General features: G+C 40.6%; 1 protein-coding gene and 1 pseudogene across 1 annotated transcript; one reads left to right on the plus strand and one right to left on the minus strand.

The window, feature by feature from the left end:
* Positions 1–4,804, minus strand: part of LOC117403224 (mRNA-capping enzyme-like) — a 124,170-nt pseudogene extending 119,366 nt beyond the window's left edge.
* A 17,704-nt stretch (positions 4,805–22,508) lies between these two features.
* Positions 22,509–27,157, plus strand: LOC117402432 (proline-rich nuclear receptor coactivator 1-like). The gene is made up of 2 exons (XM_034003562.3): positions 22,509–23,549; positions 25,855–27,157. The coding sequence occupies exons 1-2, from the start codon at positions 23,148–23,150 to the stop codon at positions 26,326–26,328; spliced, it is 876 nt and encodes a 291-aa protein (XP_033859453.3). The 5' UTR covers positions 22,509–23,147; the 3' UTR covers positions 26,329–27,157.
* Positions 27,158–27,677: the final 520 nt, after the last annotated feature.

Raw genomic sequence — 27,677 nt, forward strand, 5'->3', positions numbered from 1 at the left:
TCAATCCAGACGGTTGTCATGCTGATGCGCTGGGGAGGCCGCACTGTGGTTGATCCCCGGAGCCAGCATCGCAGCCGTTGTGTGAGTTGATGCGCCAGGGAGGCAAAATAAGCTGATCCCTGGAGCCAGCATTACACTTCAGCCATTAACACCAGACAGAAGGATATCTACATCATCTTATGGAAGGAAACGTATGGATGGAGACACATATGGATCATATTAGTTTACTGTAAAGCTACGTCTTAGTTGGTGCTTATCTTGGCGAGAGCCGAGTTCAAATCAGCATGAAGTTTTAACATCTACTCTCGTGTAATGGAAATCAGGATATTGTTACCATATAGGTAATTTTCCATTTTGGATCTTATTATAGTTTTCATAAGTTTACATATAATAGAACTCAGGCTCACTGGACTGTAGTTATCTGGTTCGGTTTTGTCTCCCTTTTTGTGAATCGTTATTACGTTTGCTATTTTCCAGTCTGTCGGTACAACCCCTGTGTCAAGAGACTGTTGCATGATCTTGGTTAGCGGTTTGTAAATAACTTCTTTCATTTCTTTGAGTACTATTGGGAGGATCTCATACGGCCCAGGGGATTTGTTTTACAATTGCTATCCAGCTCACTTTGATGCCTTTTGCTCGAGGAATTGTAGGTTCTGTCTATCCATGGATACTGGTTGTGCTCCAGGGAACCCAGACCTAAGAATTACCAACATGTCTTTCAAACCGCAGTCAGGCTTTAAAAACTTCTATCAGAAGTCAATCAGACATGATACAAGTGTCCCCTCAGTCTCAGTCACAGTCATTTCAATCACAAGTTCAATTTACAAACCGACACTGTCAATGAAAATAAAAACCCTTTCCCACCCTCCACCAATTTCTACCAAGGCAATTTCTGCAATGCAATTTCATAAATTACTGCCTCAAAGCTTTTAAATTAATTATATTTGCTGCCTTGCATCCTAAATCCAGAAGGCAAACTGAATGCAAGTATTGCTGATGAAAATATAAGCCTTTACTAACAAGTTTATTCCATTCCATTTCGAGGGGAGTTTACATTACTTTACATTAACATCAATAGAAGCAAATCAGGACTGTAAAGAAGTGGCATAAATTGTGAAGATATACTTTGTTTTTCACAAACTTGATTATAATAATTGTGTGTGTGTGTGTGTGTACATATATATACAGACGTGCTCAAATTTGTTGGTACCCTTACAGATCACTGAAATAATGCTTCATTCCTCCTGAAAAGTGATTAAATTAAAAGCTATTTTATCATGTATACTTGCATGCCTTTGGTATGTCATAGAATAAAGCAAAGAAACTGTGAAATGAGTTGAATTATTGCTTATTCTACAAAGATATTCTAAAATGGCCTGGACACATTTGTTGGTACCCCTTAGAAAAGATAATAAATAATTGGATTATGGTGATATTTCAAACTAATTAGTTTCTTTAATTAGTATCTCACATGTCTCCAATCTTGTAATCAGTCATTCAGCCTATTTAAATGGAGAAAAGTAGTCACTGTGCTGTTTGGTATCATTGTGTGTACCACACTGAACATGGACCAGAGAAAGCAAAGGAGAGAGTTGTCTGAGGAGATCAGAAAGACAATAATAGACAAGCATGGTAAAGGTAAAGCCTACACAACCATCTCCAAGCAGCTTGATGTTCCTGTGACAACAGTTGCAAATATTATTAAGAAGTTTAAGGTCCATGGAACTGTAGCCAACCTCCCTGGGCCCGGCCGCAAGAGGAAAATCGACCCCAGAGTGAACAGAAGGATAGTGCGAATGGTAGAAAAAGAACCAAGGATAACTGCCAAAGAGATACAAGCTGAACTCCAAGGTGAAGGTACGTCAGTTTCTGATCGCACCATCCGTCGCTTTTTGAGCGAAAGTGGGCTCCATGGAAGAAGACCCAGGAGGACTCCACTTTTGAAAGAAAAACATAAAAAAGCCAGACTGGAATTTGCTAAAATGCATATTGACAAGCCACAATCCTTCTGGGAGAATGTCCTTTGGACAGATGAGTCAAAACTGGAGCTTTTTGGCAAGTCACATCAGCTCTATGTTCACAGATGATAAAATGAAGCTTTCAAAGAAAAGAACACCATACCTACAGTGAAACATGGAGGAGGCTCGGTTATGTTTTGGGGCTGCTTTGCTGCGCCTGGCACAGGGTGCCTTGAATCTGTGCAGGGCACAATGAAATCTCAAGACTATCAAGGCATTCTGGAGCGAAACGTACTGCCCAGTGTCAGAAAGCTCTCAGTCGCAGGTCATGGGTCCTCCAACAGGATAATGACCCAAAACACACAGCTAAAAGCACCCCAAGAATGGATAAGAACAAAACATTGGACTATTCTGAAGTGGCCTTCTATGAGTCCTGATCTGAATCCTATCGAACATCTATGGAAAGAGCTGAAACTTGCAGTCTGGAGAAGGCACCCATCAAACTTGAGACAGCTGGAGCAGTTTGCTCAGGAAGAGTGGGCCAAACTACCTGTTAACAGGTGCAGAAGTCTCATTGAGAGCTACAGAAAACGTTTGATTGCAGTGATTGCCTCTAAAGGTTGTGCAACAAAATATCAGGTTAGCGGTCCCATCATTTTTGTCCATGCCATTTTCATTTGTTTTATTATTTACAATATTATGTTGAATAAGAAATCAAAAGTAAAGTCTGATTTCTATTAAATATGGAATAAACAATGGTGGATGCCAATTACTTTTGTCAGTTTCAAGTTATTTCAGAGAGAATTGTGCATTCTTCGTTTTTTGTGGAGGAGTACTAACAAATTTGAGCACGTCTGTATATATATATATATATATATATATATATATATTAGACACACACACACACAGTACCTGCACAATAAGTGTATACTTTAACAAGGATGAGCAATACTTGAAAATAATATCCTTAAGAAATAGAAAGAAGACAAGCATTGAATTGACAACAGAACTGTCGGAAGGCACAGGTGTCATTGTCCATCAAATCAACAGTATGAAGATCACTCTTGAAATCAGCAGTGTGGAGTAGTGGTTAGGGCTCTGGACTCTTGACTGGAGGGTCGTGGGTTCAATCCCCGGTGGGGACACTGCTGCTGTACCCTTGAGCAAGGTACTTTACCTACATTGCTCCAGTAAAAACCCAACTGTATAAATGGGTAATTGTATGTAAAAATAATGTGATATCTTGTAACAATTGTAAGTTGCCCTGGATAAGGGCGTCTGCTAAGAAAATAATAATAATAATATTGCATGGTGAAGGGCTTAATGGTCGCAGGCCAAGGAAAAAGCCACTCTTAGGAAAACGTCAGAAGGACAATCGCTTAAAGTTTGCAAAACGGCATTTGAATGATGGACATGAGTTCTGGACAGAGTTTTTGTGGAGTGATGAAACAAAAATCAAGCTATTTGTTCATGCAGATAGACATTTGGAGAAAGTCTGGTGAGGCGTACAAAGAAAAGAACACCATACCTACTGTCAAGCATGGAGCTGGTAACATCCTTCTATGGGGCTGTTGTTCCTCTAATCGCACAGGAAATTTTAGTTCCAATACATGGTAAAATGTATTCCATAGCATACCAAAAGATACTGGCCAATCATCTGAAACCCTCTGCTAGAAAACTTGGCTTAAAGCACAACTGGACCTTCCAACACAACAACGATCCAAAGCACACATCACAATCTACTTCAGAATGGTTAAAGAAGAATAAAATCAAGGTTCTGGAATGGCCTAGTCAAAGTCACGAGCTAAATCCGATTGAGAATCTTTGGTATAAGTTGAAGAAGGCTGTGCACAAGAGAAGTCCTTGGAATCTGAATGAACAGGAACAATTTTGCGTTGAATTGGCAAAAATCACTAATCATGCCTAAAGCTCATTGACAAATATCCTAATCGTTTAAAAGAGGTTATTATTGTTAAAGGAGCCTCAACTAGCTATTCATTTCATTTTCCTTGTCAGGGTATGAATACTTTTGAATATTTTCGCAGCAGTTATATCTTCTGAAAATACACACGGTCTTGATAAAGATGGATATGCTTACCTTTCCCATTCAGAGAACTGCTGGATTTCGCCGAGCTTTGGTTGTGTTGTAATTTGTGTTACACCTTTAACTTGAATTCCTTCCAAGAACACAGCTCCCTACAAAGCAAACACATTGCTTTCCTTCAATGTAAACAGAAAAGCTAGATATGCTCTGTATTGAAAAGTAAAATAACAAAAAAAAAAACCTGATATTATACAAAAACACTTCTGCTTGATTTTTTTTTTCAAAATAGCTCCTGTAGTACATTTATTTTCCTTCCCCTTTGTGGACTTCTAATTTAGCCTAGTACACCCAGCTAGGTAACTACATTTAAGAAGAATGGACCTGGTTGCTAACGTTGTGGAACCCTGTTTTAGGTAAGCCAGTAAAGATGCTGGCCTCGGAAGCATTAGGATGCCCAACGTTGCCACCTTGTGGACAAAGGATAGATGTGCTTCCAATACACAATATGGGCAGAGAGGAAAAGGGTTTTACAGTATTTCCAAGCTTTTTGTTTTCTTACCAGTTTGAGACATTCCTTTTTCTTTTTGCCTGGCAATGACCCTGAAGAGCTGGGTCCCGAGTCCTGACCAATCGTCTTCCCCTCATCATCCACATCATCAGCATCATCGTCTTCAAAACACCAGTCCGGCGGAGCGGGGGCAGGAGGGGCGTCCTCCACGTCACCATAGCAACAGAACAGCTCTTTCAGGTAATTGCCTTTGTAAATTCCCGGTGGTCTCGTCTGAGCAAAAGCAGCCACAATAGTAGGAATGACAAACAGAAAACCAAGCAATAAATCCTACCTTTGCATGACCTCTGACCTCCTGCTGCCATTCAAAACAAACTCAGTTAATTAACAGGGATGTGGATGTTTGTCCCTGAACCAGCCTATTAGTTGTCAGGACATTCAAGGTTGCTCTGATACTTGTAACAAAGGATCCATCCTGTACTTAATACAAGCTAAATCTTAACAAAGATTTGATTTCAGAAAGTCCTGACGACCATGTAAATAATTAATCTCTTTTAAAAGAAAACTGTTATAATAACCTTTTCTTAAATAGCCTTGCTCCAGCAAATGTCTTCTCTACCTACAATGCACACGATTTCAGTGACCTTTTATTAATCTGCAGTCTCTCAGCTGCACTAGCAGTTATTACTCACCAGCAAAGGTAACACTCAGTTGCTCAGAGGGAGACATGTAACCCCTGTTCATCAAGAATAAAACAGCAGAGACAACCTCGTTCCTAGGAGGTCACTTCTGAATATTTAACAAAATGTGTAGGCTGTACTCTATGCAGGATAAACACCCTAACCTATAGATACAAAGAGCGTATTACTGTACACGTGTCAGTACTTTGAAAAAATTGCATAGGGAAAAAAAATATATATATATCACTGTGACAGAAATATAATGAGTTCTGGTTGTAAATCTCCCTCCCGACCTGTGAGGGCGCTAAGCAGCGAGGACAGAGTTCTTTTGACGGGCTGGACAGACAGTTCTTTACCGGGTCGGGGAGTCGGTCAGTCTGGAAGAAGGCGAGTCTCTGTTGCAAGAACGTATTGACCCGGAAGGTAAACAATGTAGCAGTCGCTGATTGTAAGGCAGCTGCATTAGTTTACCAAGGGGTCATGCGTGACAGCATAAAAAGGGGACAGAGACTTGTAATCCTTCGCTTGGTTTCAGAGACACACGGAACTGGAAGGACCGGGAGAGTTCCCAAAAATAAATAATAAATATTTGTGAGTATTTTGTTTGTTTGTAGCACTGTTAGTAATTGTCTTTTGTTTGTAAATTCACTAGACGGCTAACACGTCTCCGGAGCTGTCACCTTGGGCCAGCACTACCCGGAACAACAACACCACAGTCACTGTTATTTGTTATCACCCACCTTGAGCACTACTGCACGCACCCGGACTGGTGATTTGTGTTAGTAGTATTGTGGGAGCGGATAACGTGTTATTTGTGTTTACAAATCGTTATTATTTTCCAGGGGTGTATTGCCGGAGGATTATTGTTTGGTCGCCAGACCAGGATTTCTGTAAAAATAAAAAGAACATTTTCCAAATTAGATTACAGTTTTCACGTGTGATTGTCTCTGCACTGCATCACCTCTGCATCCGGTCTTAATCAGCAGCCACTTTGCCACAATCACAAAATAAGATACTCTTCAATGGCTCAGGAATCAGTACTGTCACATACAGTTAGATATAAAAACAATCTTGAAACAAGTGTCCAGGGTATTTTTTTTTTTTTACTTTAATCCAAAGTATCCACTCTGCCTACTTGAGCCTTGGATTGGGTCTTTGCTATTCCCTGCTGCTATGGAACTGTTATTATGAGTTCTTCATGGTTTGAAATCCTTCAGTCCTTTACACTTTTGAGTGATCTGCATATAATGCTTTTGGCATTTGAAAAATTAGTATTTGCTTCTGCTAATTTCCACCCAGCGGCCAAAGCTATTTAGTTGTTATCTTTTATTCTATTATCTCCAAAAGGCTCGCTTACACTTCAGGCCATTGAAGTAACATGAGAAGACGTTATAACTCCGCTCTGGGAATTTGAAATCCCAATTTTGATTTCGCATTTTCATTTGAAAAACAAATCTGTCTCATGTGAAATCTGTTCTGTACAGATGTAACATTAAAGGCATTTTAATGAGAAAATGAAGACAGCATGTCCCTGAAATTAACAGAACATTTTCAAATGGGGGGATTTTGTTTAACCTACCAACAATTAAACGCCATCAATCTGCAAATCAATCTGCGTTTCAAGTTTAGTACAACTCAGTGCTGCTGTACAGTAATCACAGTGGTTGTAACTAAGGGACTGTAACAATGCTAACAGACTGTTCTACCCAATTAAAATACAGTATCCAGGAGTAATAGTAGCAAAATAAAACAATCAATCAGTCATTATTTTATATAGCGCCTTTCATAGTGGACCACCATCACAAAGCGCTTTACAAGATGCAGTAACAAGAATACTTTAATATACAGTGGAAAGTGCATAATATGTGATAATAACATAATACATGAAATAGTAGCAGCAACACAGCAGCTAATAGCAGGTATCAGGCTTAAAGAGCATGGAAAGCAAGAGAGAACAGGTGGGTCTTGAGAGTTGATTTAAAGCGAGCGACGGTGGGAGCATCACGCACCAAAGTGTTACAGAGAGTCGGAGCCATGAAGCTAAACGAGCGCTCTCCAACAAACAAATACATACATTCAATATTTGTAAATAAGTAAGCTTATCTCAATAACAATCAATGTGGAGCCTGGTGCCTTAACAGTACAGTAGTCCGATGCGTATCCAACTGCCGTGGGACCAGAGTAAGGGCGGATATGTAAAAAGGCGGATAAATGAATCCTGTTTTAAATACCATTATACACAGCTGTAATAACCACTATATTCGCACAATTATTGTCTTGAGATTCAGCTTTTATGAGGGAGCTCCACTAAATCCCCAAGATACAGGGTATTTATGCTTGTAACAGAGTAGCCGTCTGTCGTGTGGGTGCGTACATTCGCTGCTGAGTGACAGGCAGGAGATCGAGACGGAGGTTGAAGTTGATAGCCCCCTGCAGGAGAACAGGATTTATTTACATATCAACACTGAACAGCTCACATGACACTACCAGCAATGGCAGCGCACGGTGCACATACAACACAGTGTACAAAAACTTTGGCAGGATCTACAATCTCTGAACTAATCTTCTCTGTTCAATAATAAACTAACGTTGCTGAAGAGCTTGATGGTGGCAGATAAACGGTCAGGGAGGATATGTGACAGATGGATACACAGCAATAACTATCCTTTATTAAAATGACCAGGAGGCGAGACAAGTATCAAGAGTCAGTTTAAAAGACAATTGTGATTGTCCACACACCAGGGTAATTAAAGGAAATTTAGTGTCAGTTAGCAAACCATAGATTTTGAGCACTAAAAAGACCACCAATCCGTGATTTTACTTCCTCTTAATGTGCTGCTAATCCAAAACTTCAGCAGCAGGGAGTTCTCAACCATATATGAATAATATCTGGTGTCAATTAACCTTCATAACTCTTCCACTGTTCAGTCACAATGCCAAGATATTAATAATTAGGTGGCAACTGCTGGTGCGTTATTCATTCAGTATCAATTCTAAGCCATTATTCTTTCAAAAACTGCATAGAACAGCTTGAAGGGTCCACCTAGTGGCCAACACAAACACAATTTCATAGCCAAGTTACTTTATTTACTGTAGCTAGTGTGAAGAATATAAATGTGCTTATTTATCTGCATTTCTGCTATTTTTTTTTTTGAACTGCTTGCTAGATTTGTGGCTAATACTTAGGCTTTATCAGCATTAATGTTATGACATTGTATGTCACTTTGGCCAGTACATCGTACTCTATGGACCTGACGTTCAACATAAACTTGTACTGAAACTCATTAGAATTGGACAGTTCTGGACAGTTCTGCTCAGCTCTCTGCTGGGATGCACATCATGTGTGTATCCACCCACAATACAATGAGCTTCCAGGTGCATACCTTAGCCTGCATTTGTCACATGCGGCCACCTACAGCAAATCTATCAGTGTTAATGCCAGCAACACAAGCAGATACTGCAAGATACAAATTTGCAAGGCTTGGCAATGGGAATCTGTGTGATACATTTTACCTGTTTTAATAAAAAATAAAAATAAATTAATAAATCTGTGCCAGAATACATGTGAGAATGTGGCTGGAGCCTTAATTGAACATATATAAAGGAAGGAGAAATCCTTTGTCTGGTGAAGGGAGTTAGGAGAGTGTTTTGAGGTGTGTTTGTGTACTTATAATGCCCAGCATATAGTACATATGGCTTTATTTTGGCACTTGTGCCTGTTTATTTGTTCTTTGTTGATTAACCGTGAGCAACAGCGCTTGCACTGCAGCTTTGGACTCTCGGGCAGATGTACTAAAGCGTTGCGGCTGTCGCAAACCAGTCAGAAGTCTAGGTGAAATGTACTAAACATGTGCAATGCTATTTGTAACTTTTTAGGGAATGCTTTGCGGCAGCAGTTTTTCTTTGCGGTTCAATGATGAATATGTAATTATGGGGGTTCCTGCGTAAATTCACAAAAATGGAGTGAAGATAAAATGAGGGTTCTGAAATATGAGATATGCTAAAACTGCCGGCAATTGCAACACAATTGTATCAATTTGTTGAACCTTTGAAAGCGCATATTAAACAGTCACAATTAGCAAACCTTTAAAAGGCAGTATGAAAAACACTATCCCCTAACCATGGCCGCTGTGACTGCAGCAAGGAGACATTGTCTACAGCAAGAAAGATTTCAATGAAGACCAGATTAAGCACAGGTACAGGCTCAGCAGCCACATAATTCTTGAGCTGCTGTCTGATTTAAAAGATGACCAGGAGCCTGTCACCCAGAGAAGCCATGCTGTCTCTGCAGTGGTCAAACTATTGTCCACTCTGCATTATCATTCCTCTAAAGTAAAAAGAAAGTGTGCTAGGTATTCATTTGATTTTACTACTGCACTGGTGTACTGTACAGATTTATATTCTTACATAATGTAATTTGTAGCCCACCCAAAACACATTAGTGTTATTTCAGCACAATGATTGATACATTTAAAATACATTGAGCACTATAAATGTATGTGATTGTATTGTATTTTTTTTTAAACTCGACACCTCCTTATTTCCGACAAACATATTCGGTGTAGAGGGGCTACTGTATGATTATGAAAAGCTTTTTAAAGAAACACATTTTTTATTTGGGGCTGAAGGTGGGGGCCGCACTATAGAATCTGTTGGGATTAAACTGCCTTTCATTATTTATTCGAAAAAATGTCGCACCACTCTCACAATGCTAGAGATCTCGCTAAGATGATGCAACAAATATTTAACTTGGTATATTTTGGCTCTCTTTGTACATATATTCTTAGCACATAGGACAAAATGTATATTTTGCGAATTGTCGCAACAAAAATGCAAATTGCGGTATGTTTGCCCTGCGACTGACCCATCTTAGTACACCTACCGAGTCTTATTTCTAACGGTATCCTGCTACACATGTCAACTTGAAGAAATTGAATGTTTAAGAGGGATGGCTTTTTTCTAATTTGATAGACACCTTGAGACCCACAGCTCCTTATGACACAAGCTGTACTGTAATGCTATAGTATCCGTCTCATCTAGATTTGATGAGCTAAATTGTTCATTTGATTGATAGGTCCTTCATGCAGTTCAAATAGGCAGATGAGTGGATTTTCAGATTCATGTAATGTCACAGGGACATGCAAGCAGTTAATCTTTACAAATCAAATGGTCCTTTCAAAGGTTTAGCACAGTGACACCTAGCATCATATCTCCTATTTAAATAGTAAATTGTTCACGCTGCACTCAAAGGTCAAGTACAACAGCCAAGTTAAAGTAGATGAATTCCAACTTAATTGTGCAGGATTTTACTTTTTTAATGCAGCTGGCTACAAATAATTATGTAACAGTGTGCAAATCCAGCATGAGTATGTCTGAACATTTAAAGCATTGCTCTAATTTTAATATTCTTCATATACATAAAAGAAGGTGCTTTTTTTTTTTTTAAAGATCATGCTGGTTGAAGACTTTTCCACAAGGTGGCAGCATAGCCCAGAAAACAGCAAAAACTCTCTGTGCTGCAGCACAGAACAAGACATGTTATCTCAGGAGTCGCAGTGTAATACAGTCGGTCTCAGCAGTCTGAAATCAGGAAGAATCAGTAAGCTATGCAAGTTCTATCATCTTTAGCACACACATCAAGGTTGATTTGAGTAAGGATGACAAGTGGACATGATGCCATTAAACTCACAAAGACATAACCCATTGTGCTGCTACACATACACACTCTACATACCCATCAGTTCAGCAGGAGTCTTTTCCATGAAGTGCTCACACAGCCTGATAAGTGTTCTGTCGAAGGGCATTCGCCATGCCGGTGACAGAAAAGACCTGAAACTACAGAGGCACTTGTTTGCTATTCTTCTGGGAAAAGGTTATTCTGGGTAAAGAGAAAAGATGACATACCATGTGAGACCAATTAAATAAATCAGGTACATTTCTTAGGCTTAAAAAAAGAAAAGTATAAAATAACAACAATCTACGTCTTTTTTTTCATTATCATGATGTTATCTCTGGTTATCTTGTCTTGCGAGTAAGAAAGGGGGAGTTTCCATGTGTGGTTATTTACACATGAAGTGCACGTTTGAGAGAACAGCTGGAGAGGATCAGGTTTGTGGATGAAAATAACGGCCGCAGAGAGAGAGGGTAAATCTCATTTACTCTTGAGCAACACGGGAAATCCACGCCCATTTTCACATGGAAATCCGCATTTCACGTGAAAACGTCCACTGCTCCCAATCCAGACAGCCTTGGGAGCATACGTGGAAGGGGTCTGGCACAGATCTCGATAATTCTACGTCTCCACCGGTTTTCAACCATGGTGAGCTGCAATAGCTGAGTTGGGCAGTTTCATTATATACCTCCGGGTTAATTATTTTCTTTTTTCTTTAATGAATAAGTCGTGTGATAAATTAGTTGAAATATTATTCACTACTAACGATAAGCCACCCCACCAATGGACATTTGAAAACAATTTGGGCAAGAGCAGTAAAACATATTATTAAACAACCAGGCACGAGGCATTTACAAATCACAGCTTTATTACATGAGCTTAACACTGTGCTTTAAACAGCTTCACTCAAACAAGACGTCACCTGACAACCATGGATTTCCAGGTGATATTCTCTCGTGTACCTGTTCTCTGTGTATTGAAACCAAATTTTTCCGAGCTGTCTGCAAAAACAGCACGAGAACGCTACGCATGTCTAATTTGCATATTGACCTCCTACGTTCTCCTTAATTTGCATGACGTCAGGTGAAAAGAGGGTCTTCCAGTTAAATAAACTGAGCCAATGGAAACCCGAAATGTATAGGGTCATTTTTCATTTGGCTCAAGCACAATGTCTCGAGAAAAATTAGAACACACATGGAAATTTCCCTAAAGTTGCTAAACTGGTAAATAACTTTAGGCACAGAACCAAAGCAGTATGTTTGCTACCTAGTCAGAGCAAGAACCTGCTAACTCCAGTTACAATCGCAGATCCCCTTCAATTAAAACCAACATCTATAGATTGGGGCAGTCCTACAAACAGCACTGAAAATGTTAACAGAACGTACATCAATCAAAGACACACCTACCCTTTACACTGAAGTTTCACAAATGTAATGCCTTCTTGCTCGATCTCATTCCGATCGTAAAATCGTGTTGTGTTGGTCAACTAGCAATCCCATTTTCACCTGAAAAGAAAAAAATGTAATTCATAATCTTTTACACACTAAAGATTACTAAAGGGGAAAATGCCACAAGAAACTGTACTAAGCTGATACATCTGTGTGGTCCAGTGGTTAGAGAAAAGGGCTTGTAACCAGGAGGGCTTGTAACCAGGAGGTCCCCGGTTCAAATTCCATCTCAGCCACTGACTCATTGTGTGACCCTGAGCAAGTCACTTCACCTCCTTGTGCTCCGTCTTTCGGGTGAGACGTAATTGTAAGTGACTCTGCAGCTGATGCATCGTTCACACACCCTCGTCTCTGTAATTCGTCTTGGATAAAGGCATCTGCTAAATAAACAAATAATAAATAATGGCCTTTCAATCACTGCTGTTTTTTGTTTGCTTACAAAAATGGGCCCTACATAATGTTATGTTACAAGCACAATGTTACTGTAAGTAAACGTTGGGTATAAGTATGATTAAATAACGCAATAGTATTCCTATTTTAGGACTGTGCAGTACATTTGTCTCTGCTACACACTGGAATGCACATAAAGCATCTAATTCCTCTGGACTTGAGGCACTTCTGTTCACAGTTCCCATGTGCAGGGGGATTCTGCTGTCCTGACTGAGTGTTTACTTGATGCAGCAGTGTAACAGCAGCTGCAAACGGCAGAAGTCAATGGCATTTGCTTTTTAGCATGCAATGTATTACCACACTTACTGCAAAGAGTGTCCTCGCCACTTGAGATTACTTTCTGATGACAGCAGTGCTCACATGAACGTGCCCTAATAAGATCTCACACACACCAGTAAAACAGTTTTGAACCATGAAACGGATTCAGTATGATGTACATAAAACAAAATGCACATGTCATGTACTTTGAGACTCTTTAGATAATTAGAGAGGATGCTGGGATGGAATCGGTTCTCCGCTGGGACCAGGTCATCGTATTTTGGCCCCAGCATTGTTTTCATAGGCAAAAATGTTCCTGAGAAAACAAAGACAGAAGAACAAGATTCAGAGCCATGAATGTACACTGCCCAAACCACCATGGTGTTTAACTGCAGTGCTGCAGGCTGTGCAGTGACAGCCAGGCGTTCAGTTTCCTGATTTAATTTACTCTTTCAACACTCCAATCAGGTCTACGAAAGGAATAACTGAAAACAAAGGGTTAGAAACTCACACTAGTCCTACAACTAGCTGATTTTGGATAATTACTTTCCTTAGAACAAGTTCTGCACCTACTTAGCAATGCTGCATAACTTGGAGCAGTGCGAATCGCTCTGACATTCTGTTGCTGGATTTGAATGAATGAGATCTGGTAAGAAAAATAATAACTATCGAATATGAAAAGTTTTTGGATTATAGATAAACAGTTCCAGGCCTGGGTGCAGTACATATTCCTAATAGTTTGATATTTTATTATTCACAGAACATACTAGGGAATTACTTTATTTTTTCAACTTTTTTACTCAGGATCGTTTGCCAATAGAAACATCGCTGTGTATCCAGTTCATGCCCCCTCCTGCAACAGTGCTGGTGCTCTGATTGAAATTAGTGGTGTAGTGTGGGAAGAGAAAAACAGCATTGCTGCATGAAGGAGCGTGATCCAGAGTACACTGTGATCCAGTGTGCACTGTGATTCGGAGTACACTGTGATCCGGACTCCACTGTAATTCAGAGTACAATATGATCCAGACTACACTGTGATACCTGGACTACACTCTGATACCCAGAGTACACTGTGATATCCGGACAACACTGTGATCCGGACTATAATGTGATCCGGACTACACTGTGATCCCCAGACTACACTGTGATCCCCGGAGCATACTGTGATCCGGACTACACTGTGATCCCCGGAGTACACTCTGATCCCAGAGTACACTGTGATATCCGGACTACACTGTGATCCCCGGAGTACACTGTGAAACCCAGACTACACTGTGATATCTGGACTACACTGTGATCCCCGGAGTACACTGTGATCCGGACTACACTGTGATCCCTGGACTACACTGTGTTCCGGACTACACTGTGATCCCCGGACTACACTGTGATCCCTGGACTACACTGTGATCCGGACTACACTGTGATCCCCGGAGTACACTGTGATCCAGACTACACTGTGATCCCCGGAGTACACTGTGATCCAGACTACACTGTGATCCCTGGACTACACTGTGTTCCGGACTACACTGTGATACCCGGACTACACTGTGATATCCGGACTACACTGTGATCCCCGGAGTACACTGTGTTCCGGACTACACTGTGATCCCCGGAGTACACTGTGATCCAGATTACACTGTGATCCCTGGACTACACTGTGTTCCGGACTACACTGTGGTACCCGGACTACACTGTGATATCCGGACTACATTGTGATCCCTGGAGTACACTGTGATCCGGACTACACTGTGATCCCCGGACTACACTGTGATCCGGACTACACTGTGATCCCCGGAGTACACTGTGATATCCGGACTACACTGTGATCCCCGGACTACACTGTGATCCGGACTACACTGTGATCCCCGGAGTACACTGTGATCCGGACTACACTGTGATACCCGGACTACACTGTGATATCCGGACTACACTGTGATCCCTGGACTACACTGTGATCCGGACTACACTGTGATCCCCGGAGTACACTGTGATCCAGACTACACTGTGATCCCCGGAGTACACTGTGATCCAGACTACACTGTGATCCCTGGACTACACTGTGTTCCGGACTACACTGTGATACCCGGACTACACTGTGATATCCGGACTACACTGTGGTACCCGGACTACACTGTGATATCCGGACTACACTGTGATCCCCGGAGGACACTGTGATCCAGATTACACTGTGATCCCTGGACTACACTGTGTTCCGGACTACACTGTGATACCCGGACTACACTGTGATATCCGGACTACATTGTGATCCCCGGAGTACACTGTGATCCGGACTACACTGTGATCCCCGGACTACACTGTGATCCGGACTACACTGTGATCCCCGGAGTACACTGTGATATCCGGACTACACTGTGATCCCCGGAGTACACTGTGATCCGGACTACACTGTGATACCCGGAGTACACTGTGATCCGGACTACACTGTGATACCCGGACTACACTGTGATATCCGGACTACACTGTGATCCCCGGAGTACACTGTGATATCCGGACTACACTGTGATACCCGGACTACACTGTGATATCCGGACTACACTGTGATCCGGACTACACTGTTATCAAATTTGCACATACCCTTTTTAAGTGGATTGTTCGTGCACTGGACTTGCAACGTATCCAGATGACTTTTAATAATCAAGAAGGTCTCACAGACTCATTCGATTTGACGTTTTAACGGATCAGAGTAGTATCAGTACTCCTGCAGTTTATCAAATGCTTAAAAATGGATTGAGTAGTTACAGACTCCATCGAATCCCAAATGACATCTGCCTTTCAGCTCAAGTTATATTGTAAACTGTGTGTCCAGCACTTGCTGAATGTTCATTGCAGAGGTTGAAAATTGATGCAAACGTCATGCAAATATTTAAATTATACTATTTCATGTTGATATTTTGTCATGGTGAGTAAGTTTAACTGCATTTTGTTACACAGAACATCGTTCTTGTATAATTTTCTCCAAGTCCCCTATCAAAAATGCACACACACACACGCAAATAAAACCCTATATAGTTGCTTTATAATATTCTATAAACAGTATGTTTTGTTAAAAGAAAACTAGATGTTTCAAGGTTAGTCATACAATAAATATAATAGTAAATTGAGCACAGAACTACACGGAGATGCACCTGCACAGAGCTATGTGTAATGTATGCTGTAAACAGGGACTGTTTATCCAATGCAGCTTGTACAGTTTCCTTGTTGTCTTAAATGATAGCTTTGTTACAGTTTTACCAGTTTCTGGCATATGCTTCTCCTGCTAGTTTGATCAATGCGTGCCATTCGATTCACTTAATGCCAGACAAAACATGTGCATGTGTTACACGAAAAACACTCTCCAGATTTACAAGAGAACACGTTTTGTAAACCTACGGAGTGCACAGTCAAATTACAACACAGTTCACTGTCCTCATTCAAACAAACTGTACTTTAAAAACTGTACAAATAAATACGGCACACATGATCCAGTAATGTGAAGCTGTAGGCAGCTGGTAGCACGAATGCGATTCTCCGTGTCAAAATGCAAAAAAATATTGCCAATGGTTACAAATGAGTTCGATAAGAGAATGCTTTAACCTCAGCCAAGTACCGTAATGAGATTTAAAAGGACACAGCTGAGTAAATTGAGAAAAAGCAGGACAACTGCCTGGTTATTTTCAGTACTATTGGTACAAAAAACGATCATTACACATATTGGTGTAGTGTAGTCATAAGGAAAGCTTTAATTTACTAAATGTAACACCTGGAAGGTAGCCCTGACTACAAAGTTCAATTAGAGGCACAATCAGTTTGGCAGAAGATGATAGTTCTGAATTTTGGGCAGGCGAGTAATGCAGTTAGTATGTTGCTGTTACCTTACATGTTTGGGGCTAGAAAGCACTACTGTAAGATAACGAGGAAACCCATGGCTCTTGGTAAACTGATAAGGCTCAGAAGGTAATGTAGATAAAGTAAATTTATTTGAAGGGGATTTATTTATTTTAAATAGAAATATAAGATTGATGGATTTGGTATGCTTGGTATTTGATGTTCACGCTGCTGGTTTTGTTGTGCCCCTCCCTGTAGCAGGTGCCGATTTGCAATGGAGAAGGCTCCCCTTGAGTATTGTGGATGGAAAGAGCTCCTCAGGTGGTGCAGTGCCTTAAGGGTAAGGTCAAGACTGAGTGTGGGTTCTAGGCCTTAAGGGCACAGAGAGGGGTGGGTGAGGCCGAGAAGGTAGGCCGAGATGACCACTCCCCTAGATACTCATACCGGTCTGTAGTGCCTGTAGACACTGTGGAAAGAAAAGGTTGCTGAAAAGCTACAGGGCTATCATGGCAAGGGAGTATGTGTTGTGGTGACCGTAAAGGGCCGTAACCACCCTATGCCTTGAGGAAGCAGAGGTACCCCAGTGTCTATCTGTATGGATCCACCAAGGGGCAGGAGCAAGGCGGAAAAGTGAGCTGTGAAGTGATGTGTGCTGTAAAGCATGCTACAGGTGAGTGGGGCACATACGAATGGCAGAAGTGTGTTGTTTTAAAGGGGAAGCAGGCATGCTGAGATAAAAGGAGTAGGTACTAATTTTGTGAGATATACTCTTTACAGAACAAGGCATGGGTTGGGTTGGTTACTCCTTCAGGCAAGAGCAAGTAGTATTTATTTTGGGGGTGTATGTGGGAACACTGTGGGAGGTTTGTGTCTTCTAGGTACAACTGTTGAACCCGTGATGGAGGTCCGAAGACAGCAAGCCCTGGTCCCCAACAGCTGTTGCATCCCCCCCCCCCCCCCCCCCCCCAGAAGATCATTTGGAATCCCTATGCTACCTGGGCTAGGTCCCGGTAGTTTTAATTTTTTTAAATAGTTTACTTTTTCGATCTTGGCAGTAACGTTAGTAAATAGAATTTGTCATTGACGGGAAGTCGATAAAATTGGGGGGGGGGGATAGAATGTAGCGGGCGCTACCTGTTAAGTGAGTTTCATCGCTGAGAGAATGTGGCAGGTGTAATTGACTTGTGTGCATTTGTATTCCCGGAGCCTTGCACGCTGCCTGTTAGAAGGAAAATGTGCACTTTAACAATTGTCCATGCAAAGTTGAATCCAAGGCAGGTGAGTGGATCATTGAGTAACAATGCTTTGTCTAGGCGCCCACTCGTGTATTGTTTTATACTTGAACACATTCATACCTACAGTATGAATGAATTCACACTGGGAAGCCAGAGCAGTACCATGTTGCCATATCAGTACCAGAGTGCTACAATACAGTACCAGAACCACTGTGCCATGTGTATGTGTTGTGTTGCCAGATTTGTATTTGTGTGCGTCTTATTCAGTACGACTTGGTTAACTGCTGTAGTTTGTGGGTGGTGCTGCAATGTATAAGATATTCCAAATGAGTCGCAGCATGTTTAAATGTACTAAAGAACCGAAAGTAATTTCAGGAATTTCCCAGAACATGCAAATAATGTGTCATGCACTTCTGAAATATACCATTAGTACTGTATGCCTAAGAAAGCATTAAAGTAAAAACTGTTATCGCTCTCAGAAACAGAAACATACAGGGAATGGTGTTTTCTTATTCAAGTCTCTTGATTACCACAAAACAAATAACACAAATAAATTATTGTACACAGAATCAAAGATTTACCTGATCTATAGCAGACCCATTGTTGTTTTCTGTAGAAATCATACTGCTGTGTACGTGCTAGAGGTTAAAAAAGTGAGCATAACAGCTCTTCAGAACAAAGGACCATAAGACTACAATGCCCTGGTGTGTGCAGTGGGGCTTTGAGAAGTGCACTGTAGCAATACTGCTGTCTCCTTCTAATGTGCATTAGGAATACACTTGTGGGGCTGCTTTCAAAGCTTTTTGCTCCAGTGCAAAATTTGCACCCCTTTTTCTAACTACAAATAAACTCAAGCTAATGTTCCAAAACTAGGTTTAGGTAAATATATATATATATATATATATATATATATATATATATATATATATATATATATATATATTCATTGAATTTCACTTTTGCAATAGCTACGTTGCCTCTTGGTTGCCTCTTTAAACTTTTACAATTGTTTTTTATTTATTTATTTTACACAGTCACAGGGGTGTTTCTCTTTTTATAGAATAGTGCTGAAGACACTGCATATTTCCCTCTGAATGAAGCTGGATTCCAAAGATTGCTCTAAACGCTAGCAGAATGAAAGTAGGGGAATTTAAGAGATAGCAGCTCATTTTTTTAATCCCTAAATAATCATGTTTATGTGGTGGTAGAAGGTGACACATCCCAAAATGAGCCATGTTATGCACTGATTTGGGCATCGTTTACCAAAACGCTGACAATGGCACCACAGCCAATGTTCATCTCATACACATTTGTACTGTCAGAAATTTCCTAGTTTTGTTATTGTTTTGTCACAATCCCTTTCCTTTTTTAAATTCTGAAAAATGGTACACTTCTGCCTTCAGAGCCACTTCGAATGTTAACACACGCTGTGTGGATTTTCCCAGAAGACATGTGACGATTTATTGGCAAGCTTTCTCTTGCCTGGTTGGTCACGTCCTGAAAAACGGCTAGGCAACAGCTGCTGTGTTTGTGTTGCTGGGGGGAAGTACCACCATGTGACTGCATCTCACTCTGCCATTGGTTACTGTTATAAAGGCAGGGGATAGTTTACACACAACAGAGGAAATGAAACTGGTTACGTCATCGCTGCTTTGTGCAATACAGGTTTCATTAAAATGTAGCTTTGTGGTTGGAAATAACAGCCAAATAAAGCTGACTTCTAAAACAACCAGGGGACACAGAGAGAGGGGGGAAGTACATTGCTATTACAATAAGACAGATTATACGCATTTATTTCAAGATGTTTAAGGTTTCATGCGGCCACAGCAGACCCCCAGTAATACCCCAGTAGCCCGTCTTAATTGTCTTTCAGCCCATTTTTTACCAGTATTTGTTTGTGGCCTGCAGGGACCAGATAGTTTGGTTTTAAAACTACTGATTAGATCATTAAAACAGTATACAGATAAGGCAAAGTAGCAAGACAGGACAGTTTATATGCTTAAAGCTGTTTTGGAAATCTCTGACATCCTGCAATGAAAATGCAATTTATACAAGCATTTTGATGTTCCCGTAACACCAAATTTTATTGTACAGTAGAGGGTAGGCCCCTACTAAATAACAGCATACAGTAAAGTATGGTTTGGCATTTGAATGTTTAAGTACTGTATGTTTAGTTTGTTGTAGGCCTAGATAGTAATGCATTGAAATAAATAACAATTTACTGTAATTAATGAGAAAATGGCGCAGTTTGTTGAGTTTAACCACAGTAAAAAAAAAAGAAAGGTAAAAGAAGCATAGTATAAATGGTAGCAATGAATATTTGTTTTGCCAGGTTATTAGGGAACTGAAAACGTCAACCCGTCCCTTTCAAGGGATATGAAGCGGTTTCTTCATATTCATGAAGTCCAAGGATGCCGAACAGCAAGGGTTACGATCTGCTTCTAGCACTGAAAATGTATCCCAGCACCCCATGGCATGTTACAAGATAAAACGTTATGTGGATTATTTTTTCTCTTGAGATTGTATTTGGATGAGGTAAAGGCAAGCTTACATATATTGTCAATGTCCTGTAATCTTCTGTAGCAATATATCTTATAAGCAGGGTGTGTGTGTGTGTCAAATGCATGAACTGTGGGTCTGTTTATCTTAGAAAAGTGACCAAGAGGGGAAACATACAGGAGGATACCAAGCTGCACTGGAGAACAGATAAAAAGAAAGACTTGTTGAAGAATGATGGAACCACAGGTTAGGTATAAAAAGAAAGACTTGTTGAAGAATGATGGAACCACAGGTTAGGTATTAAAAGAAAGACTTGTTGAAGAATGATGGAACCACAGGTTAGGTATTAAAAGAAAGACTTGTTGAAGAATGATGGAACCACAGGTTAGGTATAAAAAGAAAGACTTGCTGAAGAATGATGGAACCACAGGTTAGGTATAAAAAGAAAGACTTGTTGAAGAATGATGGAACCACAGGTTAGGTATAAAAAGAAAGACTTGCTGAAGAATGATGGAACCACAGGTTAGGTATAAAAAGAAAGACTTGTTGAAGAATGATGGAACCACAGGTTAGGTATAAAAAGAAAGACTTGCTGAAGAATGATGGAACCACAGGTTAGGTATTAAAAGAAAGACTTGTTGAAGAATGATGGAACCACAGGTTAGGTATAAAAAGAAAGACTTGCTGAAGAATGATGGAACCACAGGTTAGGTATAAAAAGGCTTACAGAGATCTTTTGTTAGACCAGAGGAAGAAGAGAAGACTGACACATTCTGTGTCGCTGAAACTGGAAGTTCTGCCCATTAACAGCTTTTTGACATTGCTTGCTGTTACTGAAGTTTAATAAAGCATTATTATTAAGCTGACTGATTGTTGTATTGAACAAAATAAGACTCACACCAGTAAGCCACTTGATAGCTATTCCCTCCTTTTATTCACATAGTGGTGGACGTATCATGTATGACCTCAACTGTGCCTCTGTTTTAGGGTTCTGTTCAATCAAACTGTCGGACTATAGAAGCACTAGCCCAAAAACATCATAGCAGGGAATTAAGGCAGCCATTGGATTATATTGTTTGACTTCGCCCACACAAACTTCTGTACTGTGTATATATCACAATGACAATGCATCTTATATGCACAGGAAACGTTTTACTTTGACATCTGAAAATGATTTATATTAAGAAGATGACTAATGACTAATGTAAATCGCGTTACTGTGAACAAGCCCACCTTTCATGCCATTTAGATTCATCCTCTTCCTCCACTCCTGTATCTTCAGTAGTATCTAGAGCCTGTGTTTCAAACACTTGACAATCCTGTCCCCACCTACAGAAGACTCGTGTCTTTAAAGCCGATTGAAACCTTGGGCGTTGTTTCAAAGGACTACGATCACACATCTGTCTAAATTAGCATATGGGCATCATTAAAAATTAACATCAACCTAATACATGTATGGCAAACTGATTGTTAATTCAAACCTGCTATTCATGCTATAAACACAACCATATATTCTAACTACAGTACATTGATAGATGAACTGTGTATTCCCAAAGATCTCCCATATGAAATAAGTATACATACAAGACACTGAAACTACTGAATATATATATAAAGTTACTTTGAGTGACAAGGGAAAAATAAAAATAAAAACATAAAGCCTCACAAAAAGTGTTCTTTTTTTCCAAAATCAACGCCGTTAACTAGTTTACATTACATTACATTACATCATTTCACTATTGCCAAAGGCATTCCAAACCAAAGTCATTGAGCCATCTCTCAAGTTTCTGTGTCACTTCCCAGACTGTGCTAACTTCGGAAACTCCCACCCACCTCCTCCGAACGGATTAGTTTGTTTCATGACGTAGTTGAATGGGAGGCGGTGCATGGTCTATACGTGCAGACGTGATTGGCTCGCCGATTGTATACAGAAACGTTCCATCTTCATTTGGCTATAAAGTTGAGTTGTTTTTTTTTTTATAAGGGAGCGCTACTTTGGAGAAGAAAAGTGAGTTCTGAGAGTTGCTGGTCTTTTACCAGGGCTAAGATTACAGTAAATAAGAAAATGACGGTGGTGAGCGCGCAGTAATGTTAGGAAATGTTAACACAGTCTCTAACAAACTGGATTATAACTGCAATTCAAGCGCGACTTCTAAAAACAGTAACCTTTCGCGTTTATTTAAAACCGGGGTTGTTGGGAATTTGCCAGAAAACTCGTAAATAAATACAAGAACATTTAACTGCGAAAAAAAAAGCGCAGTTGTTTTTTTTCGGTTTGTTTCGCGTTTCTCTGTGTGGGCGTGTGTTTCTTCGCTTTTGTTTACAATCAGGAAGTGGCTAGTCTTAGGCCGCCATTTTCACTTGCTCTGAAGTCAGCGCCATCTCAGAAGGGGCTCTGCGAAACCTGGGGACAGAAAGACTGCACTCAGCCCGGAGTCCAGGGCAGCGTCTGGACAGAGAACTGGACGACAAACTACAGTCCGCCAGGTTGTTTATATATGTGGACACTCTGCTGTAAAGGCATTGCTTTTCGCTATTGGAAGGAAAGTTTTCTAGTAAGTTAGCCAGCTGATGTATCCTCCTTCGCCGCCCTTGTGCGATTTCCAGGTCATGATCGGGGAAACACTAGCCCACCACGTCGAGTCGAAACTCGACCATGTCGAGAACAGCAAGCCGCCGTCTTATCATCATTATGGCGGGGCCAACAATAGTATCAGCAAAAGACAAGCTTTGTTGAAGAAAGGTGGGAGGAAAGCCCGCTCGACACCTGCGGCTTTACAAAGCAGACACCATCATCACCCCCATCATAACCAGAAACATCCAAGTTTGGCGAGGAGCAACCCTTCGCGCTTCAGTGATATCAACACCATGGGGACTGGAGGAAAGTCAGCAGACTGTGGTAGCGCCACAAGCCGGGTCCCTGCATCTACTGCTATAACACTGCATCACCAGAAACAGGGGGCGAAGAAAGAGGTAACAACATGCATGCGTGTCTGTGTGTGTGTGCACGATATATTCTGCATAGTATAACATTACTTGGTATGTTTTCTCATTTTTAATATTGTTCTGTGACCAAAAAACAAACGATGGAGCGGTAGCGAGGCTAGACGTATTGGCTTTGTTTGTGTAGGCAGCATTTCCCTCGGGGTGTAAAGAATTGGTAATTCGCTGCTTTGTGAAGCATTACCAGCACAAGCCTGCATTGCATTTAACCACGGCGATTGTATGTGTCTGCAGCGCACACCAGATGTAAATGGCGTGTGTTTTTAACTGTGCATGATGTACTACAAACGCAAGGGGTGGGGGTTTAGTCTAGCTGCAAGACACTGCACTTTATATAATTAATACGCCACTGGTCTAACATCGCCCTTTCAACTAGAAGGCTCGTCTTGTGCCTCCCTGTGTCGCGGATCATGTTTTCAGGCGTGTTAAAGTGTGTGTGTTTTCTGTTTTTTAATAATTTAAAGGGGGGTTGTAGCCGCCCCGTTGTTCATATATGGTGTGCTGGAACGCATCTGTTTTGGGGGCGGGGTCGGGTATGGGGGCGTGGAACAGCAGATGGGTTTGTTTTGGCATAGGAAAATATGACGCAAATTACCAGACGTCACCAGTAAAAATAGTATTACACTTGGCAACAGTAGTAGAGAATCGGTGGCCAATCGCTGCAGCCTGCGGGCTTGGGGTGGGTGTTTCAGTAGCGAACGTGCAGTGCCAGCTGGTGTTAATGAAGGAATGTACCGAGCTGCTGGTGTTTACACAACATTAACATCAAAGTTTCCACCGACAGGAGACTCGAATGCGTGCGAACTGGCATGAAGTCTCCCAGAGAAGGTGGCGTTTCCATGCTTTTCCGAGTTACCACGTTAGTTAGTCCTACAGATTTACCTCAGAAATACTTGCGAGTTAAATGTCAAGACGTGAATTCGCTGCAGACGGTATTATAGTAAATTGTTAACGATTTAAAAGCGCAGTCCATATTCTTTCGCATTTGTACATATACATACATTGCTCTATATCCCTATGTAATCATCTCTATCTCTATCTATATGAGAGAGCGCAGAAACTGTGCTGAAAGTGAACTTGACGCAGGTCAAACCTCCAGTCCAACCCATATCTCATGAAACCCCAGATAGGACAATAATTCAGGGGTACATCTTCCAGACACACACAGCACTTTGTTGATTTTGGTAGGTGGTTAGGGCTTTGAAATACCGCCTCAAAATATTTAAACTTTTTTTTTTCATGTTTTGCAGACCGCACACAACGGTATTCATTTCATCTAAAAGCATTTTGTATGTGTAATATTAAGTGGACCATGCAGTCAGGTCAAAATAGGGGAGAACGTAACCAAAAATGTAGGAACCACAGACATGGTCCCAAAATGGACTGTGACGCTTGTCTGAAAAACAAACTGTTATTTCATATAAAAACACTTAAACATTTTTTTTTGTGCCGAATGTTAGATGAACAGTGCAATCAAAAGAACGATATTTTGTGGGATTGATATTATATTTGAATAAATTATTATACGACAGTAATCCGTCGCGTATCTGACTGCAGTGGGACCAGAGTAAGGGCGGATATATAAAAAGTCGAATAAATGAATCCTATTTTAAATACCATTCTACACAGGTTTCGTTGCATTTTACGGTTTGTAGCAACTTTAGAACTCTGTTAAACATAAAACCACACAAACATAATTAAATATTTTAGGACAGACATGTAGCAGACAGTTATATTAATATATGTATATGTTTTGCGATTGATTACTGGGATAATCTTACGTTGATTTCAAAATTGCACCCACAGTCCTTCCCATAGGGGATGAACCCCATCATGCTTTGTTCCCCCACCCTATTTGGAGACTTGGGGGTGAACTATGTAGTCACTTACAATAGAACGGTTTTATGTCTAATCCGAAGGACAGAGCACAAGGCGGTTAAGCGACTTCCTCAGGGTTACACACAGTGAGTCAGTGGCTGAGCCGGGATTGAACCTGGAACTTCCTGGTAACAAGCCCCTTTCTTTAACCACTAGAACACTAAGCCTCCTACCAGTCCTGAATTTAAGTTGTGTCCTCTGCTTTGTTTATTTTTCATTTGGTAAGTTCATACGGTGTGTTTTTGTTTCTGAAATAATTGTGCTAATGACAATGAAGAGCTTTGAGAATCTAGCCTGGAGTCTAATAAAAAGCTCCCTTTTTAACAAGCCATTACAGTATCAGTTACTCTGCTCCTGGCCTCCTGTTAAACACAGTGTTTGTCTTGTTTCTTCCTAGGTTTTAAAATCAAAACCGGTAAGAACTGAGAAGACCCCTTATCCCGGCGGGCAGCCCATGCACAACCTGAATAAATATGAACACCCAGTCCAGTCTCTGAACACCACCAAACAGAAGATTAAGCACAGCACGCCTGTCAAGGTTTCTCCAGTAAAACAAAATGAAAACAGCTATCAGCCTAGCCCCGCCTCCTTGGACCTGTACCATAGAGAGGGGATTAAAATACCTCTCAACCCTGCCGATTATTTTAAGAGTGTTAAAGTTACTGAAGCTGAACTGATTTCTGAAGAGGACCACAAGGATGGCAAGAAGAACTACGCTGGTGCTAGGTTTAGTGAGCCTCCATCGCCCAGTGTCCTTCCTAAGCCACCGAGCCATTGGGTAGGAGACAACACCCAGGGACATTCGAACCCGAGCAGAGCACTCATGACAGTGCACCTAAAGACCCTACTCAAGCTCCAAGCATTGCCATGAATTAATGAAGAAAAAAGAATGACAGTAAGTCACCCGAGCACAATTCAGCACTAAAGATTACATTTTGAAAGAGTTTTGGAATTGGAAGTTGTTGCAACAGAAGGTCCTGAAGTTTGGACTGTATTGAATTTTACATTTGCATGGAACAGCAGCCTTGTACAGTTTAGTGGATTTTTAATGAACTTGTGTAAATATTGTAAACCATGTAATATTGTGTATTTTTCATGTTCTTTTAACAAAAGTAAATTATAGTTTTGTTACTGAAACCTGTATGTACTGTATTATGTACCGAGAATAGGTGCACTTTCTGAATTGTTTTATTTTGTCTATAAAAATGAAAGACTGTAAAACCTGTTGGGGCACATATAAAGTAAGAAACAATTTGTGTTTTCTTACTAATTTTGCACAAGACTGATAACCAAACAGAGCAACTGGATTGGAGCAAAACAACATGTGGATTCTTTAAGCCAACACAACTTGCAATGCATTAGTGGGGAAACTAAGAACTTGAGGCACAATCTCTGAAGTCCTGGCACTGGAATAGAAATGTGAACATATCATCATGCTTCAAGCTTTGTGACCTCAGACGAAGAGAACTGCCTGCTTTATTGTACAGATACTGCTTTCTTCACTCGATACTACCAGCACTGACCTTCTGCTTAACAAGAACATTCAGTTTTCAGGTTTGTTTTAATATCTTGCCCTTTAGCACCTATAACATCTATAATCACATCCAAGAATAATACAGTTGAAAAAGCCCATACAAGAACAGGTGTCAGTTGTACTTTTGTTATGTCATTGCAAAATGTTCATTTAAAAATAATTGTTTGATTTGTGTTAATCCACACCATTTGTTGGGCAGCTATTTTTGAGTTCTTGGATCTTTTGAATATAGCGCAGATGGAAAATGATACACAGCACTAAAAATCAAGACATTTTGTTGCAACTTTTCTTTTTAAATTAAAAAAAATATATATATAATATATATATATATATATATATCTGGTCTCCCATTTCTTTACAATTGGATATATAACAAAACAAATAAAAGCTATTTGGCCTCCCCCAAACATTGTGTGTGTCTTTGTTTGTTTAGTTCATGTATTTCAGGGGAGTCGTTCAAGGATCCAGAAGTCCCTTATCATTCAGCTGCTAATGTTTTCTTTAGGGATTTATTTTACCTTTTGACCTCATGAATTTCCTTGCATTCACGTTATCTGTTGCAGCTGGGAATCTATTGCCTATAACACAGAAAATATGTATGTCAGTAACATGTCCCACCCACCAGTGTTGTAAACCAGTGACGTGTGGTTGAGGTAGGCACTGCTTACCTAGTGACAATCCAGCAA

This window comes from Acipenser ruthenus, chromosome 5, assembly GCF_902713425.1.
Source record: "Acipenser ruthenus chromosome 5, fAciRut3.2 maternal haplotype, whole genome shotgun sequence".
NCBI lineage: Eukaryota > Metazoa > Chordata > Actinopteri > Acipenseriformes > Acipenseridae > Acipenser > Acipenser ruthenus.